At 33.1% G+C, this 18,703-nt stretch overlaps 1 protein-coding gene across 20 annotated transcripts in view; it reads left to right on the top strand.

Moving 5' to 3' along the window:
- LOC139503822 (polypyrimidine tract-binding protein 1-like) overlaps positions 1-18,703 on the top strand; it is an 88,224-nt gene that overhangs the window by 3,387 nt on the left and 66,134 nt on the right. For 16 of the 20 annotated variants that reach the window (XM_071293924.1, XM_071293977.1, XM_071293857.1 and 13 more), the window contains exon 2: positions 11,152-11,176. In XM_071293924.1, coding sequence (XP_071150025.1) covers positions 11,162-11,176 — 15 coding nt within the window. In that variant the 5' untranslated portion in view covers positions 11,152-11,161. Of the gene's footprint in view, positions 1-10,921; positions 11,007-11,151; positions 11,177-18,703 lie in introns of those variants that run through there. The other 4 variants (XM_071293994.1, XM_071293866.1, XM_071293930.1 and 1 more) reach the window with 3 other exon arrangements.

Here is an 18,703-nt window from a genome sequence, read left to right as displayed (position 1 = left end):
GTTGCCGTCAAATCCACAGTTGACCAGGCGTAACTAAGGAGGGACGACCATTTTGAAATGATTGAATCAACAAATGTTCGATTACTACTATACAATCGAAAATAAAACAACACCTACCTCGAATTCGCCGTTTAAATGTTATTTTATCCGAATTTAGTAACGTAATAACCTCCAGTTTGTAAGTTTTCATTTGTATGACGTCACATTTACCCATTTACCCATGACGTCTTGGCGCCAAAATCATTTATAAAGTTCCACGGATTTTTTTTTATTTGTCAAATTTAGACATTTTCCCAATTTTTATCGTATTATTTCTTTTTGAAATGCATTAGAATCGGAATAACAGTACTGTAGTTGAAGAGTTGCCACCGTCAATTTTTATTTGACGGTCGCAAATCTCCGTTTTACTGTCCGCTACGCGTCGCCAGTAAAACTGCATTTGCGACCGTCAAATCTACAATTGACGGTGGCAACTCTTCAACTACAGTACTGTTATTCCTTAAATTGAACATTGTTTAAATTTTGGTAGAAGAAATAAAGATTCTAGCTGGTACTAAAGTTTGCTCCAAGGTTTCAAGGCCCCTGCCATACTTTATTTTATTTCCAAAAAAAAAATCTTCAAAATTTGACCTTCCAGTAGGGGGTGCGGACTATAGAGTACAATAAGCAAGAAATAAGAGAACCAGTTCAATTTCGCGGCGAGGTGGTTTGTTTACTTTCCGCCATCTTTGTTATTGATATTGAATCACTTAATTTGTAAATTAGGATTGAAAAACAATCACTATCTTAAATATGTACCCTTTTATTTATGTAAAATATTAGATTTCATCTCATCTACATGAACCTTATTTGTTTACTTGTAACCAGATGTTTTTAATGTAGATATTTGTAGTACGCATGCGTGAATTTGGTATCGGGACAATTCGCCCTGTTTACATGTTCGCCCTTTGTCTGTTCGTCCTGAGTTATTTTGCCCGTATAGTACGTTCACCCTGTGTTCATTCTCTTTACTCTTATCAAGGACGTTTTATAATACATCCTTGCAATTATTAAAAAATATTAATATTAAGGGTATCGTTAAACAAACCTCTAAAACACAATTTAGTGAAAATCATCTGTTCGTTATTTTGTTCCCATGGTAAGGCAATCCTGTTCAGCCAATCAAATTCTGTGTTTCTCATGCCCAAATTAATAAGCCAATCAAAAACGTTTTCTCTGAAGATTATTCTAACATGCTAGATTTTGAACTTGTGTTGTTTTCATCTAGTTGTAAAATCATGAACATGGCATGTGAATTTTAATCTGCAAGGAGGTTCTTACATAGCTTAGGGATAAAAGCATGACTGATTGACAAAATTCAATGATGCAGTACTACCATAAAGATAATAAATAGTATTTTTTTTCACTAATTTATTGACATAATACTTGTTGTAACATATGTTATTTTTGTATTCAATTAAATCATTTAAAGCACAATGTACTATTCTTTTTTCTCAAAGACCAACAAACAGGTTGGGACCCCCCCCCTCCTCCATTATGAGTGGTGTCCCTTAAATGAGGGACTGTCCCTAAAACATGGGGTCATTTTAATTTACTGTTGAAAAAAAAAGAAAGAAAATTTTTAATATTTCATTATATTTGGAACAACTTTTCTAAATGAGGGGTCAAATTAATAAAAAAAAAGATATAAGTTTAGAAACATCACAAATTTCTTTTGACATGTTTTGACCATTTAATACTTGATAGATGCATAGTTCTTGGGGAAACGTTTCATAAAATAATATGAATATAAAGGTGCTCATTTTTTACAGTGGGTTGTAATGTTCTTCCAATGAGGGTTACCCCTCATTTAGAGTGTTGTTCCCAACCTGTTAAAGGTCCATCTTTGTGCATAATTCAAAATTGGAAATTTCAACAAGCATCTAATATTCTTACACAAGAAAATAAACCTGGGTCTGCTAGCTACATGTTCATCTTTTCTACTGATTAAATAACTAAAATCATGCAAACAGACTTAAGAAAAAGGCATGTAAGCTCTTATGACCCATTTTTGGGCATTATGTTTTCTGGTCTGTCCTTCTGTCCTGCTTCAGGTTAAAGTTTATGGTCGAGGTAGTTTTTAATGAAGTTGAAATCCAATCAACTTGAAACTTAGTACACATGTGTTCCTTATGATGCGATCTGTCTAATTTTACTGCCAAATACAAGATTTTACCTAATTTTCACGGTCCACTGAACATAGAAAATGATTGTATGGATGGGAAATCTATGCAGTCGGAAACCAGGTTGAAATAGAACAAAAGAATCGAAGCTCTCTATTAGAGAAGGCGATAAATGTTTACTGTATTGTTTACTATAGTGACAAATTTTTAAAAAGTTAATAGAAACAAACAAAACTGCAATTTTCTTCTCAATTAAGAGGTGTTTTATTTTAAAAACACCATTTGCATAAGTTTTCAATTTATCTAGTACATAGTTAAGCAGAACAATTAGATATCAAGTCGACGACATGGGTATCTTTCAAGTTGGATGACAAAAATGCATAACCTCCGATTTTTTTGAAAAAATTACCACGAACGGAAAAGATATCAATCTATTAGTTCAGTAATTTTCGTGTCTGCCCTTCCATTATGTGACTGAAGAAAAAATTCCAAAAAATAGGTAACAATTGTATCGAAAAGAGAAAATCGAGTGCACCTTTTTATGTTAGGGCGTGTTTGAGTTGAGTATTTTGTCTTGATATCGTTCAAAGGAAGAATATTTCATACATCGTCTCGCTTCAGATTCTATCATTTTTATATATTAAAGCTACAGGTTGACTTTATAACACAAAAAAATAACAGTACTAAAAGATGAAATATATTGGTCAAGTGAAATACCTATCTAATGAGTCACAAAAACAGGGAAGGTGTGTTCGAATAGCTATTTTTTTACTGAAAGTACTTGACGACAGTCTTACAAGTTGGATGATGAAAATGCATATCTTCGAAAAATTCTAATTTTTTGTGTGTGATAACTAGGGTTTATAGTCTTCAACCACTAAAAAAATCTAGTCTGCCCTTCCACGAAATATTTAATTAGATTTTTTTTAAATGTTTATGATTTTTCGAAAATTCCACCTAACAACCGATCAGACAATAGTTTTTAAGTTGAATCAATGCAGACAATATCATTAACTGATGCTCATTAGCTAGTTGATACATTTGTCTTTTAAAATATAACTGACATATAAGGATCGTATTGGTGCAATGTGGATAAATTTATCGGTTTCCAAGAGCAAAATTGGTAGCGCGTCATCGCTACAATGGCTTCCATTTTTACGATTGTGAAAATGAACTGGCGTAATGGGGAGATAATTTTGACGAAGTAGGATCCTGACTGTATGTACTTATGACACATTCTTGTTTGAAGAAAAGAAATATGTCATAACGATAATGAAACAAAGCAGGCTGGGTAAGTGGGACTGCTTTTATGGTAATTCAAGTTACCTTTTATTCACCTTCTTCCACCTCAGAGCTATCAGCTCTTTGATTCAAACTCATAATGTTAACTCATCCATATTAATAAGCTATTTCTATTCTGAGTATTCAATATCAAATTAATACTGATAAATATATAAACCAAACCCATTACAAATTTCTTGTTTCTTTTCAATGCATTGGTTGAAATAAACTGGTAATAGTATCTGTTTGATTGAAACAATACAAACATAGTAAAAGGGACAACCGTAAACCAGCTTAGAATTTGTAAACTACAAAACGTAATCGGTAATTGATCATTCCGTTTTGGTGTTTCATACTGACTAATATGGTTTGTATTAGCTTAAGACCCTTCAAACATTAATGTGATAGGTAAATTAAAGACTGTTTTACAAAAAGATGGAACTGTTTTTCTTTCAAAGTCGTATTATAGTGATATCTGTCATGTATGGATTTCGACTCTCACCGGTTAATTTCTTCTTTTACACATTGTTTTTTAAGTGAATTTAACTTATTTTAACAATCATGAAGAGCTCTAGAATCATTTACAAGCAGTTTCAGCTTCTATTTGATAATGGGAAAACAGGTTTTGAAATTACAGGAGTTTCATTAGACCTTTTCTAACAGTAACAAATTTTTTTTTACCTGAAATGTGGGGAGAAGGGGGTTCGGACTATGTACCAGTGTGAACTATACAAGCCTTTCTACGGTATTTATGTTTACAAAAAAAAACAGCCAGTAGTCAATGGATAGTGTAGATCATTCAGGTAGTCTTGACCTATTCATTTGTACAAAAAAAAAACAGGATAACGGGTCTGTTCGCCCTAATAACATGTTCTCCCTGGGTTCATTCGCCCACTTAAAAAATATTAATATTCAGGGCATTGAAGTTGAATGAACTTATTCAGATTTTTCTATGGTATATATTCTTGAAATTTGTGGAAACGTGGAAATATCTAAAAGTTTATGGCTTCTTTAGGATCATTAATTGTTCAATGACAAAATAATTCGGATCACTGATTATTGTGATACTTGTCTTTTGATGGATTAATAATTAAAAAAAAAAGATTGTAATAATTTATTAACCACTTTTGAAACTTATAATTTAATTCACACACAGGGATAAACCTATCTGGGATAGTTGTACCTTTTAGGGTATTTGTTAACAACCAATAGTGCAATAAACTGAATAATTATTAAAAAAAAAAAAAAAAAAAAAAAAAAAAAAAAATGTTTTGTTTTTATAAAATTCAGCTTGAAATTAATAAAAACATTGATGTACGAACTGTAAATTAGGAAACGGATTTACAAGTTCATTTATTATTATACTCTGAGACTAGTCTCAGTTAAAAATGTATACAGTACTGCATACATTTGTGATTGACCGAATACAATTATTTTGTTAACAAATATCAATAAAGATAATTACATTGTATTCCAGTATTCTACTCTGCAATATCAAAGGGAAAATGATAAATCGATCACGGCAATATCAATATTCTGTCAATTTTTCAACAAACTTTAAAATATTTTAAATTCCGCGAGGTGAACCAACGCCTGTGAAATCGTTTTGGTAGAGTCCCTGAAGTGGATACCTTGGTATGCCGGGTTGTCAAATCATGCAAATGAATGCAATCCTTAAATAATAATTAAAATTGACAACAACACTTCAAAAGATCTGCAATTTTATTATCTATGTCTACATGTTTCGCCTGCAAGGCAGGCTTCATCAGGACCCTTTTTTTGTACAAATACTTAAAGTTATGCTACTAGACAACAATTTGAAAAAAATAATAATCAGGGCGAATGGACCCTGGGCTAACAGGTATCAGGGCAAACAGGAACTAGGGCCAACGTGAATCATTTGTACCTACATGTAGTTTTAAAAGGTCTAAAAATACCCTTGGGGTATAACAGAAAATGATTTGTTAAATCAGGCAGAGTTCCAGATAAGCTGCGTAAATGTATGACCACGCAATTAACGTGTAGTGAAAAAAAACAGGAAACACTAAGAATTTTCCAAATACATTCACGATAAGAGTAAATAGGGCGCAAGTTCCATATCGGGAAAGTCGCCTCCCATATAATAAAAAAAAAGATCATGCAATATAAATAATTGAAAACCCAATGAAAGTGCCAATTGCAGCGTTCTAAAACCCAATTCATGCAAAGGAAAACCCAATAATTGGTCAAAACCATGAGTTCCTAACGCTTTTGGTCACTATGGTTTGCGTTATTTACCCTTATCTTTTCATAGTCGTCGCTTAAAATCCATTTTTGTAATACTGAAAAATTCTATTCTATTCTTAAAATAGAGCGTTGAAAGGATTTTTAGTTGCTTCAAGGTACATGTGGTGATGAAAACATTTCGATCTTCTCTGTCTTGATCCAATAAGCGTTAGTCATGTCGTCATAATTCTTTTCGTATTGCTGGGGATTTAGCATTACACTTAGCAACAAATTAAAACAAAAGTAAATTTCGGGTAAAAAAAGATATATATAGAAGCATGTTTTTAGCTTTGTTTTTTAAGAGCTGAGGAATTATGATGATAACAAGACTCAGCTAAAATTACCAGGAAGCGTCCCTTGAACACAAGGGGTTGTGCAATGGCGTGTCCAGGGCGTGTTTGCATGCCTTAACTTGACGAGAAAATAGTTAGAACTCGTCAGACCTAAATCAGTTGGAACATGAAATTATGATAGGCCCAAACCTCCTTCTTTCTCCGACCTCCTTTTTTAGCTCACCTGGCCCGAAGGGCCAAGTGAGCTATTCCCATCACTTTGCGTCCGGCGTCCGTCGTCGTCGTCGTCGTCGTCCGTCGTCCGTCGTCGTCCGTCGTCGTTAACTTTTACAAAAATCTTCTCCTCTGAAACTACTGGGCCAAATCAAACCAAACTTGGCCACAATCATCATTGGGGTATCTAGTTTAAAAAATGTGTGGCGTGACCCGGTCAACCAACCAAGATGGCCGCCACGGCTAAAAATAGAACATAGGGGTAAAATGCAGTTTTTGGCTTATAACTCAAAAACCAAAGCATTTAGAGCAAATCTGACATGGGGTAAAAATGTTTATCAGGTCAAGATCTAACTGCCCTGAAATTTTCAGATGAATCGGTCAATCGGTTGTTGGGTTGCTGCCCCTGAATTGGTAATTTTGAGGAAATTTTGCTGTTTTTGGTTATTATCTTGAATATTATTATAGATAGAGGTAAACTGTAAACAGCAATAATGTTCAACAAAGTAAGATCTACAAATAAGTCAACATGACCAAAATGGTCAGTTGACCCGTTTAGGAGTTATTGCCCTTTATAGTCAATTTTTAACCATTTTTCGTAAATTAAAGTAATCTTTTACAAAAATCTTCTCCTCTGAAACTACTGGGCCAAATTAATCCAAACTTGGCCACAATCATCTTTGGGGTATCTAGTTTAAAAAAATGTGTGGCATGAATTGGTCAACCAACCAAGATGGCCGCCACGGCTAAAAATAGAACAAAGGGGTAAAATGCAGTTTTTGGCTTATAACTCAAAAACCAAAGCATTTTGAGGAAATCTGACAGGGATAAAAATGTTTATCAGGTCAAGATCTATCTGCCCTGAAATTTTCAGATGAATCGGTCAATCGGTTGTTGGGTTGCTGCCCCTGAATTGGTAATTTTGAGGAAATTTTGCTGTTTTTGGTTATTATCTTGAATATTATTATAGATAGAGATAAACTGTAAACAGCAATAATGTTCAGCAAAGTAAGATCTACAAATAAGTCAACATGACCAAAATGGTCAGTTGACCCGTTTAGGAGTTATTGCCCTTTATAGTCAATTTTTAACCATTTTTCGTAAATTAAAGTAATCTTTTACAAAAATCTTCTCCTCTGAAACTACTGGGCCAAATTAATCCAAACTTGGCCACAATCATCTTTGGGGTATCTAGTTTAAATAATGTGTGGCATGACCTGGTCAACCAACCAAGATGGCCGCCACCGCTAAAAATAGAACATAGGGGTAAAATGCAGTTTTTGGCTTATAACTCAAAAACCAAAGCATTTTGAGGAAATCTGACATGGAATAAAAATGTTTATCAGGTCAAGATCTATCTGCCCTGAAATTTTCAGATGAATCGGTCAATCGGTTGTTGGGTTGCTGCCCCTGAGTTGGTAATTTTGAGGAAATTTTGCTGTTTTTGGTTATTATCTTGAATATTATTATAGATAGAGATAAATTGTAAACAGCAATAATGTTCAGCAAAGTAAGATCTACAAATAAGTCAACATGACCAAAATGGTCAGTTGACCCCTTAAGGAGTTATTGCCCTTTATAGTCAATTTTTAACAATTTTCATTAATTTGGTAAATTTTTACCAAATATAGTTCTCTGTTACTAATGGGCAAAGTTCATTATAGATATAATTGTAAGAAGCAAAATCGTTCAGTAAAGAAAGAACTTCAAACACATCACCATCACCAAAATACAATTTTGTCATGAATCCATTTGTGTCCTTTGTTTAATATGCACATAGACCAAGGTGAGCGACACAGGCTCTTTAGAGCCTCTAGTTTTAGCTGTCAGCCCTCCCTTATATAAGAAGTCAGCATCGGAAACCAAAAGTTCTAATAAGGGACAAGGAACCCAGATTGATGAAAATAAAATTCAACAAAAAAATACTGTTTATTTTTAGTTCAAGAGAATATATATAATACATGTATATATTTCATTTTAGTTGACTGAGTGATCTGAGTTTTGATGAAAATGTAGCTTGCTACTTTCTTTGTTTTTGGCCTCTTGTTCTGTATGCCTAAGATGCATATAGTTGTCTTATTGACAAGTGCAGTACAAAATAATATTGTCATTTATTTATTTGATGTTGTTGGATTATTTGCAAATTGAATTTGGTCTCCGTCATTAAACCACCCTTTAAACCTGGTCAATGTTTTGAGGTATATATCTTAAACCTGGGAGCTCCTTTTTTCTTTAAAGTAGGTTTGGCAAACAGGTGATAGGGACTGGCAACACTTTCTTACAACACTTAGTGTTCACAAATATTACATAAAAATCTAAAACATTTAAGCCACACCTACCCCCAAATAAACTGACCATGTGGTCATATATGCTCTAGAAAAGTAATTCGGTACTGTCCTATTAGTGCCACCATCCAGTAAATAAAAGATGTGGAAAATACAAAACTTTTTATTGAAATCTGATACAAATAAACGTATAATGGGTCGTCAGTGTATAAACTAAATAAAACAGCTATCATATATAAAAGAAACATATTAAAGATGGATGAACATCTCTGTTTGATAAAATAGGATTACATGTATAACATTACTAAATTCAATACATGTATCGTGTTGGTGAAAAAAAACAATAGTTTTAGGAGCTTGGTGGTGAAAAACACAATTTGATATTTTCTTGAGGGCTGAATTGGAATTAATAATGCAATTGAAAAACTATTTCACTCAATTAAATTAAAAAAATGTTGGGTAAAAACCCCAATTTGTGAATTCTTATCTGGAGCTCTGATCAGGACAGACCTATAAGAAATCTACAAATATGTTAAATTTAGTTTATATAATACTATTTGAATTTTAAGTCACAATTTGCAAATGTAAGAAATTTCATATAATATACCATGTCAAATTCAATTATTTGCGGACATGTACATGTATAAGGTAAGCAATACTGAATTTGATGTCATTTTAAATGTACATTACATGCATATAATTTTTAGACATTACATGTATATGTTTTTTTTTTTATCAAAATCACTTATTTTAGCCCACATAGTGTATGATCTTTTTGACCTTTGTTAACCAGATTTTTGTGACAAACATATCGGTTATTGATTTGGGGATGTACATCAGGCGGCCAGGTGGGTGGCAGCCAAATGTTGTCCGTACATTTACTCATGAACCGTTCAACCAAAGCTTTTAAAATTTTAATATGTTGTTACTGACAATAAAATGGAGGTCAAGTTGAATAATTAGGATTTTGACTTTTACGGTTCTGGAGTTATGAATCTTGAAAGATTGAAAAAATGGTGTTTCCAGTCCTGTCCATGCATTAACTCATGAACTGTTTAACCAAAGCTTTTAAAATTTTAATATGTTGTTACTGACAACAAAACAGAGGTCAAGTCCAATAATGATGATTTTGACTTTTAAATTTAATTAAGCAATAATGCTATCATTGATTTGTATTTTGCTCATTTATCAACTGAAAAAGTGCTTGCAATTGTCAGTTTAAATAGTGTTAGATTTATGTTTTCTTCTGTCCAAACCACACAATACCTAAATATGATTTGAAATTATTCAAACTACTCTTCCAATCTTTCCATGATTTATTTGCATCACTTTGATTTTACGATGCACTTTCATTAAATACTTTCTTTCAACATGCACATTAAAGGTGAATCATGTGCTATTGGCAGAGCTGAGGAGACATAGAAATACCAGCCATTCTTCCGGCTGTCATTTAAGTCTTCTCTAACTTTAGTTTGTCTCAACCAATGTTGAAACATACACAATGCTTATTACGTACCACAAAACAGAGATCAAGTTTGAATTATAGCGGTCACTTTTACCATTCAACGATTATGACCCTTTACCACTTTTAACAAATGAGAAAATTTCTGATTTTTTTTTCTATTCTCTTACTAAATTTTGCCTCAATCAAATAAAACTTATCCACAAATTCACAATGCTCATAATACATAGATAATGCATCTGAGTTATTCCCCATAACAAATGGAAAAACATGTTGAATTGTTTCATTTCCGTTCTCTAACTTAAGTTTGTCTCAACTATAAGTTATGAAACTGAGTCACAATGCTGATTACCACAAATCTCAGATCAAGTACAAATTAGGGTAGCATCACTTGTACCATTCTTGAGTTATGTTCCTTTATAACTTAATATCGTGGTGGCCAAGTGGTCTAAGAAGTTTCTACAGTAATCACTAGCCAGTCAACACTGAGGTTGTGAGTTTGAACCCCACACATGTGGATGAGCTCGACTCAATTCTTCACTGACTAGGGTTGTCAGTTTCTCTATCGAAGGACAGTGGTTTTCTCTGGGCACCCTGGCTTCCTCCATCAATAAAACTGGCTTGCCACGAAATAGCCCAAAAGTGGCCTAAAAACACCCAAAAAAATCAATCAATCAATATTAATACCTAATGACTCAGATCAAGTATAAATTTGGGTAGCATCACTTTCACCAGTCTTGAGTTATGTCCCTTTATAACTTTATATGTAAGCAGGGCTTTATCTATGTCCCATGGACACATTCCCCATTTATTTACTAAATTTATGGTTTTAAATATATATTCTTGAAACATTTAATGAAGTATTACTTAAACAGAATACACAAACATACACTAACCAAATGAATGCATCCTATCGTATTTCATGTTAGATATCATTTTGCTTCTTCAACTAATTTCTACAATTACCAGTTAACTTGTTAAAGGACTTAAGATTGATTAGTTATCAATCCTCAACTAGGAAGAATGGAGTGTAGAAATGGCTCCTGTAATTGAATTTGATCAGTTCTAATTTGTTAATTATTCTTTATTTGTGGTGAGATAAGTGATTGATTTTATGTGATTAGTTCGTTCTTAACTATATTTTCCTACTTCAAAAATGTGAATGATGACATATTTTTTTGTCTTTTCAGCGACTACCTGATGCCAGGGATAAAGGTATGTATTACTGTAACCTCATGTTTTTATTTTTTTATTTAACCATAGTTACCTTGTTAGATATTACACAGATCAATTTCTTGAATGTTGTCAGTTGTGTAAATATTTATCTAACTATAAAAGGTATCTTAATTAAATAATTGACATATTATTTCTTGAGGTATTGTGTTCTTTTTGAAATTGCTTCTGTATAATACATAATATGGATAATAGGATCACCAGAAATATTGTACAGTACAACAGATCACCAAAACATTTATGAATCTCTGAAAACTTTTTATTGAACAAAATTTCATATCTTTAAATGTTGCACTGCTATTGTCTCCTAGACCCCCCAACTTGCCCCAAGGCCAGTGGATTTCAAATAAGAATTGCATGTCTGTTTATTTCTCAATCCTTTCCTGTTCCTTATAACCCATCTATAAATGTAAATTCTCAACAGAACATAATCTTGTGAATATGCTGTATACATTTGGTTTGTTGTATTTTACAGTTTGAAAATCACTTTCATTTAGACTGAAAATTTTAATGAATACATTATGGCCCCATTGTCGGTGCCATATAGTTTTATCCTTGTCCATCATTCCATAATTTCCTAGTTCCGTCATTCCTTCATACAGCAACAAACTGTTATAAAGAGTTTTTTTCTAAACGCCTTTAGATATTGGGCTGACTTTTGGTATGTAAGTTAACTATGATTAGTTACAGATCAAGTTAAAGTTTCGTTCCACTCAACTAATTTTTGCAGAAATTATGGGCTTTGGACTATGATAAATTGTTGAAAATCACAGTTATACAGACTTTTTTTCTAAACTCTTTCAGATATTGGGCTGATTTTTGGTATGTGAGTTAACCATGATAAGTTACAGATCAAGTTTAAGTTTCGCTCGCTAATTTCTGCCGAAATTATGGGCTTTGGACTTGGATAAATTGTTGAAAATCACAGTTATACAGTCTTTTTTATAAATTTCTTTCAGATATTAGGCTGATTTTTGGTATGTGACTTACTCATGATGAGTTACAGATCCAGTTTAAGTTTCGTTCTACTCCGCTAATTTTTGCCAAAATTAAGGGTTTACAACTTTGAAAATTGTTGAAAATTACAGTTACATGTATACAGACTTTTTTTCTATACGCCTCCAGATTTTGAGCTGATTTTTGTCGAGCCTGCAACTTTTGTTGCAGAAAGCTCGACATAGGGATAGTGATCCGGCGGCGGCGGCGGTGTTAGCTCACTTTTTAAAAGCTATATATTTTAGAAGGTGGAAGACCTGGATGCTTCATATTTTGTATATAGATGCCTCATGTTACGAAGTTTCCTTTAGTCACATGTCCATTGTCCTTGACCTCATTTTCATGGTTCAGTGACCACTTGAAAAAAAAGTTCAGATTTTTTGTAATGTTAAATTCTCTCTTACTGTAAGTAATAGGATAACTATATTTAGTATGTGCGTACCTTGCAAGGTCCTCATGACCGTCAGACAGTTTTCACTTGACCTCGACCTTATTTCATGGATCGGTGAACAAGGTTAAGTTTTGGTGGTCAAGTCCATATCTCAGATACAATAAGCAATAGGTCTAGTATATTCGGTGTATGGAAGGACTGTAAGGTGTACATGTCCAACTGGCAGGTGTCATCTGACCTTGACCTCATTTTCATGGTTCAGTGGTTATAGTTAAGTTTTTGTGTTTTGGTCTGTTTTTCTCATACTTTATGCAATAGGTTTACTATATTTGTTGTATGGAATGATTGTAAGGTGTACATATCTAGCGGGCAGATGTCATCTGACCTTGACCTCATTTTCATGGTTCAGTGGTTATAGTTAAGTTTTTGTGTTTTGGTCTGTTTTTCTCATACTTTATGCAATAGGTTTACTATATTTGTTGTATGGAATAATTGTAAGGTGTACATGTCTAGCGGGCAGATGTCATCTGACCATGACCTCATTTTCATGGTTCAGTGATTATAGTTAAGTTTTTGTGTTTTGGTCTGTTTTTCTCATACTTTATGCAATAGGTTTACTATATTTGTTGTATGGAATGATTGTAAGGTGTACATGTCTAGCAGGCAGATGTCATCTGACCTTGACCTCATTTTCATGGTTCAGTGGTCAAAGTTAAGTTTTTGAGTTTTGGTCTTTTTATCTAATACTATATGTCATAGGTCAACTATATTTGGTGTATGGAAATATTTTATGATCTATATGTCAGTTGTGCAGGTTTTATTTGACCTTGACCTGGTTTTCATGGTTCATTGCTCAGTGTTAAGTTTTTGTGTTTTGGTCAATTTTCTTAAACTATAAGCAATAGGTCAACTATATTTGTTGTATGGGAGCATTGTTAGCTGTACATGTCTGTCTGGCATATGGTTCAACTGACCTTGACCTCATTTTCATGGTTCATGTTAAGTTTATTTGACAGTCGTAATAAAGCTTTATATTTAGGAGTATCAACATAATATCAATGATTAGTAAAGAAGGCGAGACATTTCAGTGTGTGCACTCTTGTTGATATATGAGACAAACATCATGTTTGTGTCCACATGTGTTATTGAAATTGCAGATTTTACAAATTTTTGAGACAGGGCCATTCTTGTCGCTTTGACACATCTAGTTTTTGTCGAGCCTGCAACTTTTGTTGCAGAAAGCTCGACATAGGGATAGTGATCCGGCGGCGGCTACGGCGGCTACGGCGGCGGTGTTAGCTAACTTCTTAAAAGCTTTATATTTTAGAAGGTGGAAGACCTGGATGCTTCATACTTTGTATATAGATGCTTCATGTTACGAAGTTTCCGTCAGTCACATGTCCAATGTCCTTGACCTCATTTTCATGGTTCAGTGACCACTTGAATAAAAAGTTCAGATTTTTTGTAATGATGAATTCTCTCTTATTATAAGTAATAGGATAACTATATTTGATATGTGCGTACCTTGCAAGGTCCTCATGTCTGTCAGACAGTTTTCACTTGACCTCGACCTCATTTCATGGATCAGTGAACAAGGTTAAGTTTTGGTGGTCAAGTCCATATCTCAGATACTATAAGCAATAGGGCTTGTATATTCGGTGTATGGAAGGACTGTAAGGTGTACATGTCCAACTGGCAGGTGTCATCTGACCTTGACCTCATTTTCATGGTTCAGTGGTTATAGTTAAATTTTTGTGTTTTGGTCTGTTTTTTTCATACTATATGCAATAGGTCTACTGTATTTGTTGTATGGAATGATTGTAAAGTGTACATGTCTAGTGGGCAGATGTCATGTGACCTTGACCTCATTTTCATGGTTCAGTGGTTATAGTTAAATTTTTGTGTTTTGGTCTGTTTTTTTCATACTATATGCAATAGGTCTACTATATTTGTTGTATGGAATGATTGTAAGGTGTACATGTCTAGCGGGCAGATGTCATGTGACCTTGACCTCATTTTCATGGTTCAGTGGTCAAAGTTAAGTTTTTAAGTTTTGGTCTATTTATCTAATACTATATGCCATAGGTCAACTATATTTGGTGTATGGAAATATTTTATGATCTTTATGTCAGTAGCGCAGGTTTCTTTTGACCATGACCTCATTTTCACGGTTCATTGCACAGTGTTATTTTTTTGTGTTTTGGTCTATTTTTCTTAAACTATAAGTAATAGGTCAACTATATATGTTGTATAGAAGCATTGTTAGCTGTACATGTCTGCCTGGCATGGTTTATCTGACCTTGACCTCATTTTCATGGTTCATTGGTCTTTGTTTAGTTATCTTGGTTAATGTTAAGTTTATGAGACAGTTGTAATAAAGCTTTATACTTAAGACTATCAACATAATATCAATGATTAGTATAGAAGGCGAGACATTTCAGCGTGTGCACTCTTGTTAATGTAAACAATATAAATTTGTTTGACAATCATTAGTGGTATCATTGTAGCTTGTTTACAACTGAGTTATGTGGTATGACCGAAGACTAACACTGGACTTGGTTTTACTGTCAGTGTGTGTGCAATATTTATAAGTGAAACTGCCACAGACACTGTTTGTAAGGTTAGGCCAGAATTTTTTAATTTGATGGTTTACGGATCCGCCGACCCGATTTTGTCGATTTCCAGAATAAAAATAAAATTGACTTTTCATGCTTTTTTATTCCCGCCGACCCTAACAAATGCATTATCCCTGAAAAATAATTAAAATATTCATTTTTTTTTATGAAATGATTGCATTAATCACTTATAAAATTGATAACACTTTCTGTACAGTGAAAAAATAAAACTTCCAGTTGTCGTTTCTAAAAAAAGAGAAATCAATTTTAACTGACCTTGAAATGTCAATTGCGCAAATAATTTTGCAAAACGAAACCTGTGTTTAAAACCAATTACACAATAAGTTCGTTTCCCGTATTTGTAATCAGTCCGTAAGATGCATCATCTGATAGAAATAGACTTGTCCAAATGTGGACAGGTGGAAGACATCAAGTTAAAGTACTGAATATTAAATAATCATTTGGAATTTTCTTATTTCATAGATAATAAAAAAATATTGTCCATTTGGATAAAAAACGGGAATGCATGACAACAGATTAAGCCGATATTCTCGTTTTTCAAGTGGACGACTCTATTACGTTTTTGACACGTGTGTTGAAACTTATTTTCGTACGACGTTTTTACATTTTTTTTCTTTATCAGTTTTCCTGCTGGAAGATCATTATTCACCAAGTTTTTTGAATTAATTAAGAGCTACGCAAATCTGTTTTTTTTCTTTTTGTTATGAAATGACGATTTAATTTCGTCTTTGTCCGTGTACAGATACAGATACAGATACAGATATATTTATTTTGCATATAACTTTTTCTGTCTTGAATATTTTTTTTTCTTTTTTTTTTCGACCGACCGACCCGACTTTTTCATGGAGAAAATCCGTAAACCAACAAATTAAAAAACCCTGGCCTTATATCCAGTTAACTAAGAATTGCCACCAATTAGTTAAATAATAGGGGGGTGTATGGTGTACAGATTCAGATTAAATATTTTATTATACATAGAGGGGACAAAATAAGAGGTTGCCTGTTGGTCAACGGTAAGTTTTATGCATATTTTATACATGACAAGTTTAACTGAAGTTAGACTCCAACAAATTTGCAGATTTAACATTGTTGTGCTGATATTTAGTTATTATTGAAAAATAATAAGCATTTAAAAGAGAATGTGAAAACTTCATGGATTACTTCCCTTTGATCGATAATTGATCCAGTACAGCCTTAAATCATGTACATTTTGATTTGAACAGGCTATTATTTGAACTTGGAATTATTTTCAATTATGGAATATGCATTATTTCTTGTGTTAGAAATTTTTAATGAATTCTATGTTTATTCTGTATTATAATGTTCTGTGCCACCCACAACACTTTCTATTACAAAGAAGATACCACATTTTCAATATAATATATTGTGCTGCTCACAAAACCATCTATACAAAATACACTGTGTGGAAAGTGTTATGCTCAGCTCAAAAAATAATAATACAAAATAAACGGAATTTATATAAAAAAAAAATTCCAACAAGAAATTATGTAAATTCCATAAAATAATTCCAAGTTCAAATAATAGCCTTTTTTTGGTTGTTTTTTTTAAATATTAGAAAGCAAAAAGTTTCCTTGATTATTAAGACTAGCCACTTATTAGTGCTTGATTAATTGAAATAAGCCTGCACAAGTTCTGTTTTTTAAAGCTTTTGTTTAAAGATTATAAAGATACAGCCAAAGTATGTTTTTATGAGTTGTAACAAAGACTAACTTGGCATAATAGACAGATCAGGTTTTAATTTTTGAGATGTGACTTTTATTGTTCTGAGTTATGCCCCTTTACAAATGGAAAAAAAACTACTGCATTTTTCAAGTCTGTTCTCTAACTTCAGTAAGCCTCAACCAAATGTTCTGAAACTTATTCACAATGCTTTTTACCACCAAAAAAAAAAAACCAGATCAAGTTTGATTTTGTTGTGTCATTTTACATGTAACTATTCTAGAGTTATGCCCCTTTAGAAATGGAAAAAATGCTGAATTTTCTGTTTCCGTTCTCTAATTTTAGTTTGTCTCAACCAAATTTTACAAAGCTTAACGTATATACAATGCTTATTACCACAAAACTCAGATCAAGTTCTAATTTGGGTAGCATCAATCTTACTGTTGATCAGTTATGTCCCTTTATAACTTTATATGGTATGCAAGTGGGGGCATAATCAGTGTCATGGGACACATTCCCTATTTGTTTTAAACAAGACATTGCAATGCCCTGTGGGAAGAGGAAACTTTTTTTGAGAGGTTCAAAGGCCAAGGTCACAAAAGCTATTAAAATTTTGTGAAAAAAGCATGGTTTTTGGTATTCTTGAATTATATGTTCAAGTATAACGTTATTTACCAAACTTGTTATGAGAAGGGTCAATGAGATGAGGAAAACACCTTTCAATACTGAATCAGAAGTCAAGCTCACAGCAGCTATAGGAAAACTAAAATCTTTTGCAGAATTTTTGTTTGTGTATGTTCTTTTGAACCATTTGTTCAACTATTACCAAATTTAGGAATGCCTCAGTATATGAAAAACCTCAGTTTGAACTTGAGGTCACCAAGTCAGAGGTAAAATGTTTCAGGAACAAATCCGTTATGTTTGCAGCACAGTTAATGCACCATAACTACATGTATATATAGAAAAAAAATATGTTATGGATATGAGTTTGCAAGCTTTTATTAGCTCACCTGGCCTAAAAGGCCATGTGAGCTTTTCTCATCACTTGGCGTCCGTCGTCGTCGTCGTCGACGTCGTCGTCGTCGACGTCGTCGTCGTCGTCGTTAACAATTTTTCAAACATCTTCTCCTCTGAAACTACTGAATGGATTTGAATGAAACTTAACATGATTGTTCCTTAGTATATCCTGCACAAAATGTGCGCTTCGATTTTTGATCCGTCAAAAAACATGGCCGCCGTTACTTAAAATAGAACATAGGGGTCAAATGCAGTTTTTGGCTTATATCTCAAAAACGAAAGCATTTAGAGCAAATCTGACATGGGGTGAAAATGTTCATTAGGTCAAGATCTATCAGCCCTGAAATTTTCAGATGAATCAAACAAACCATTGTTGGGTTGCTGCCACTTAATTGGTAATTTTAAGGAAATTTTGCAGTTTTTGGTCATTATCTTGAATATTATTATAGATAAAGATAAACTGTAAACAGCAAAAAAGATCAGCAAAGTAAGATCTACAAATAAGTTAATATGACCAAAATTGTCAATTGACCCCTTAAGGGGTTATTGTCCTTTAATGACAATTTTTCACAATTTGTTCATCATATTTGCTAACTTTAAAAAATCTTCTCCTCTGAAACTACTGAATGGATTTGGTTAAAACTTAGCATGGTTGTTCCTTAGATTATCCTGCACAAAGTGTGTGCTTTGATTTTTGATCCGTCAAAAAACATGGCCGCCGTTACTTAAAATAGAACATAGGGGTCAAATGCAGTTTTTGGCTTATATCTCAAAAACGAAAGCATTAAG

This window comes from Mytilus edulis, chromosome 1 (genome assembly GCF_963676685.1).
Source record: "Mytilus edulis chromosome 1, xbMytEdul2.2, whole genome shotgun sequence".
NCBI classification, from domain to species: Eukaryota; Metazoa; Mollusca; class Bivalvia; order Mytilida; family Mytilidae; genus Mytilus; species Mytilus edulis.
The sequence above is the reverse complement of the archived record's forward strand: the minus strand, read 5'-3'. Positions and strand labels throughout refer to the sequence as shown.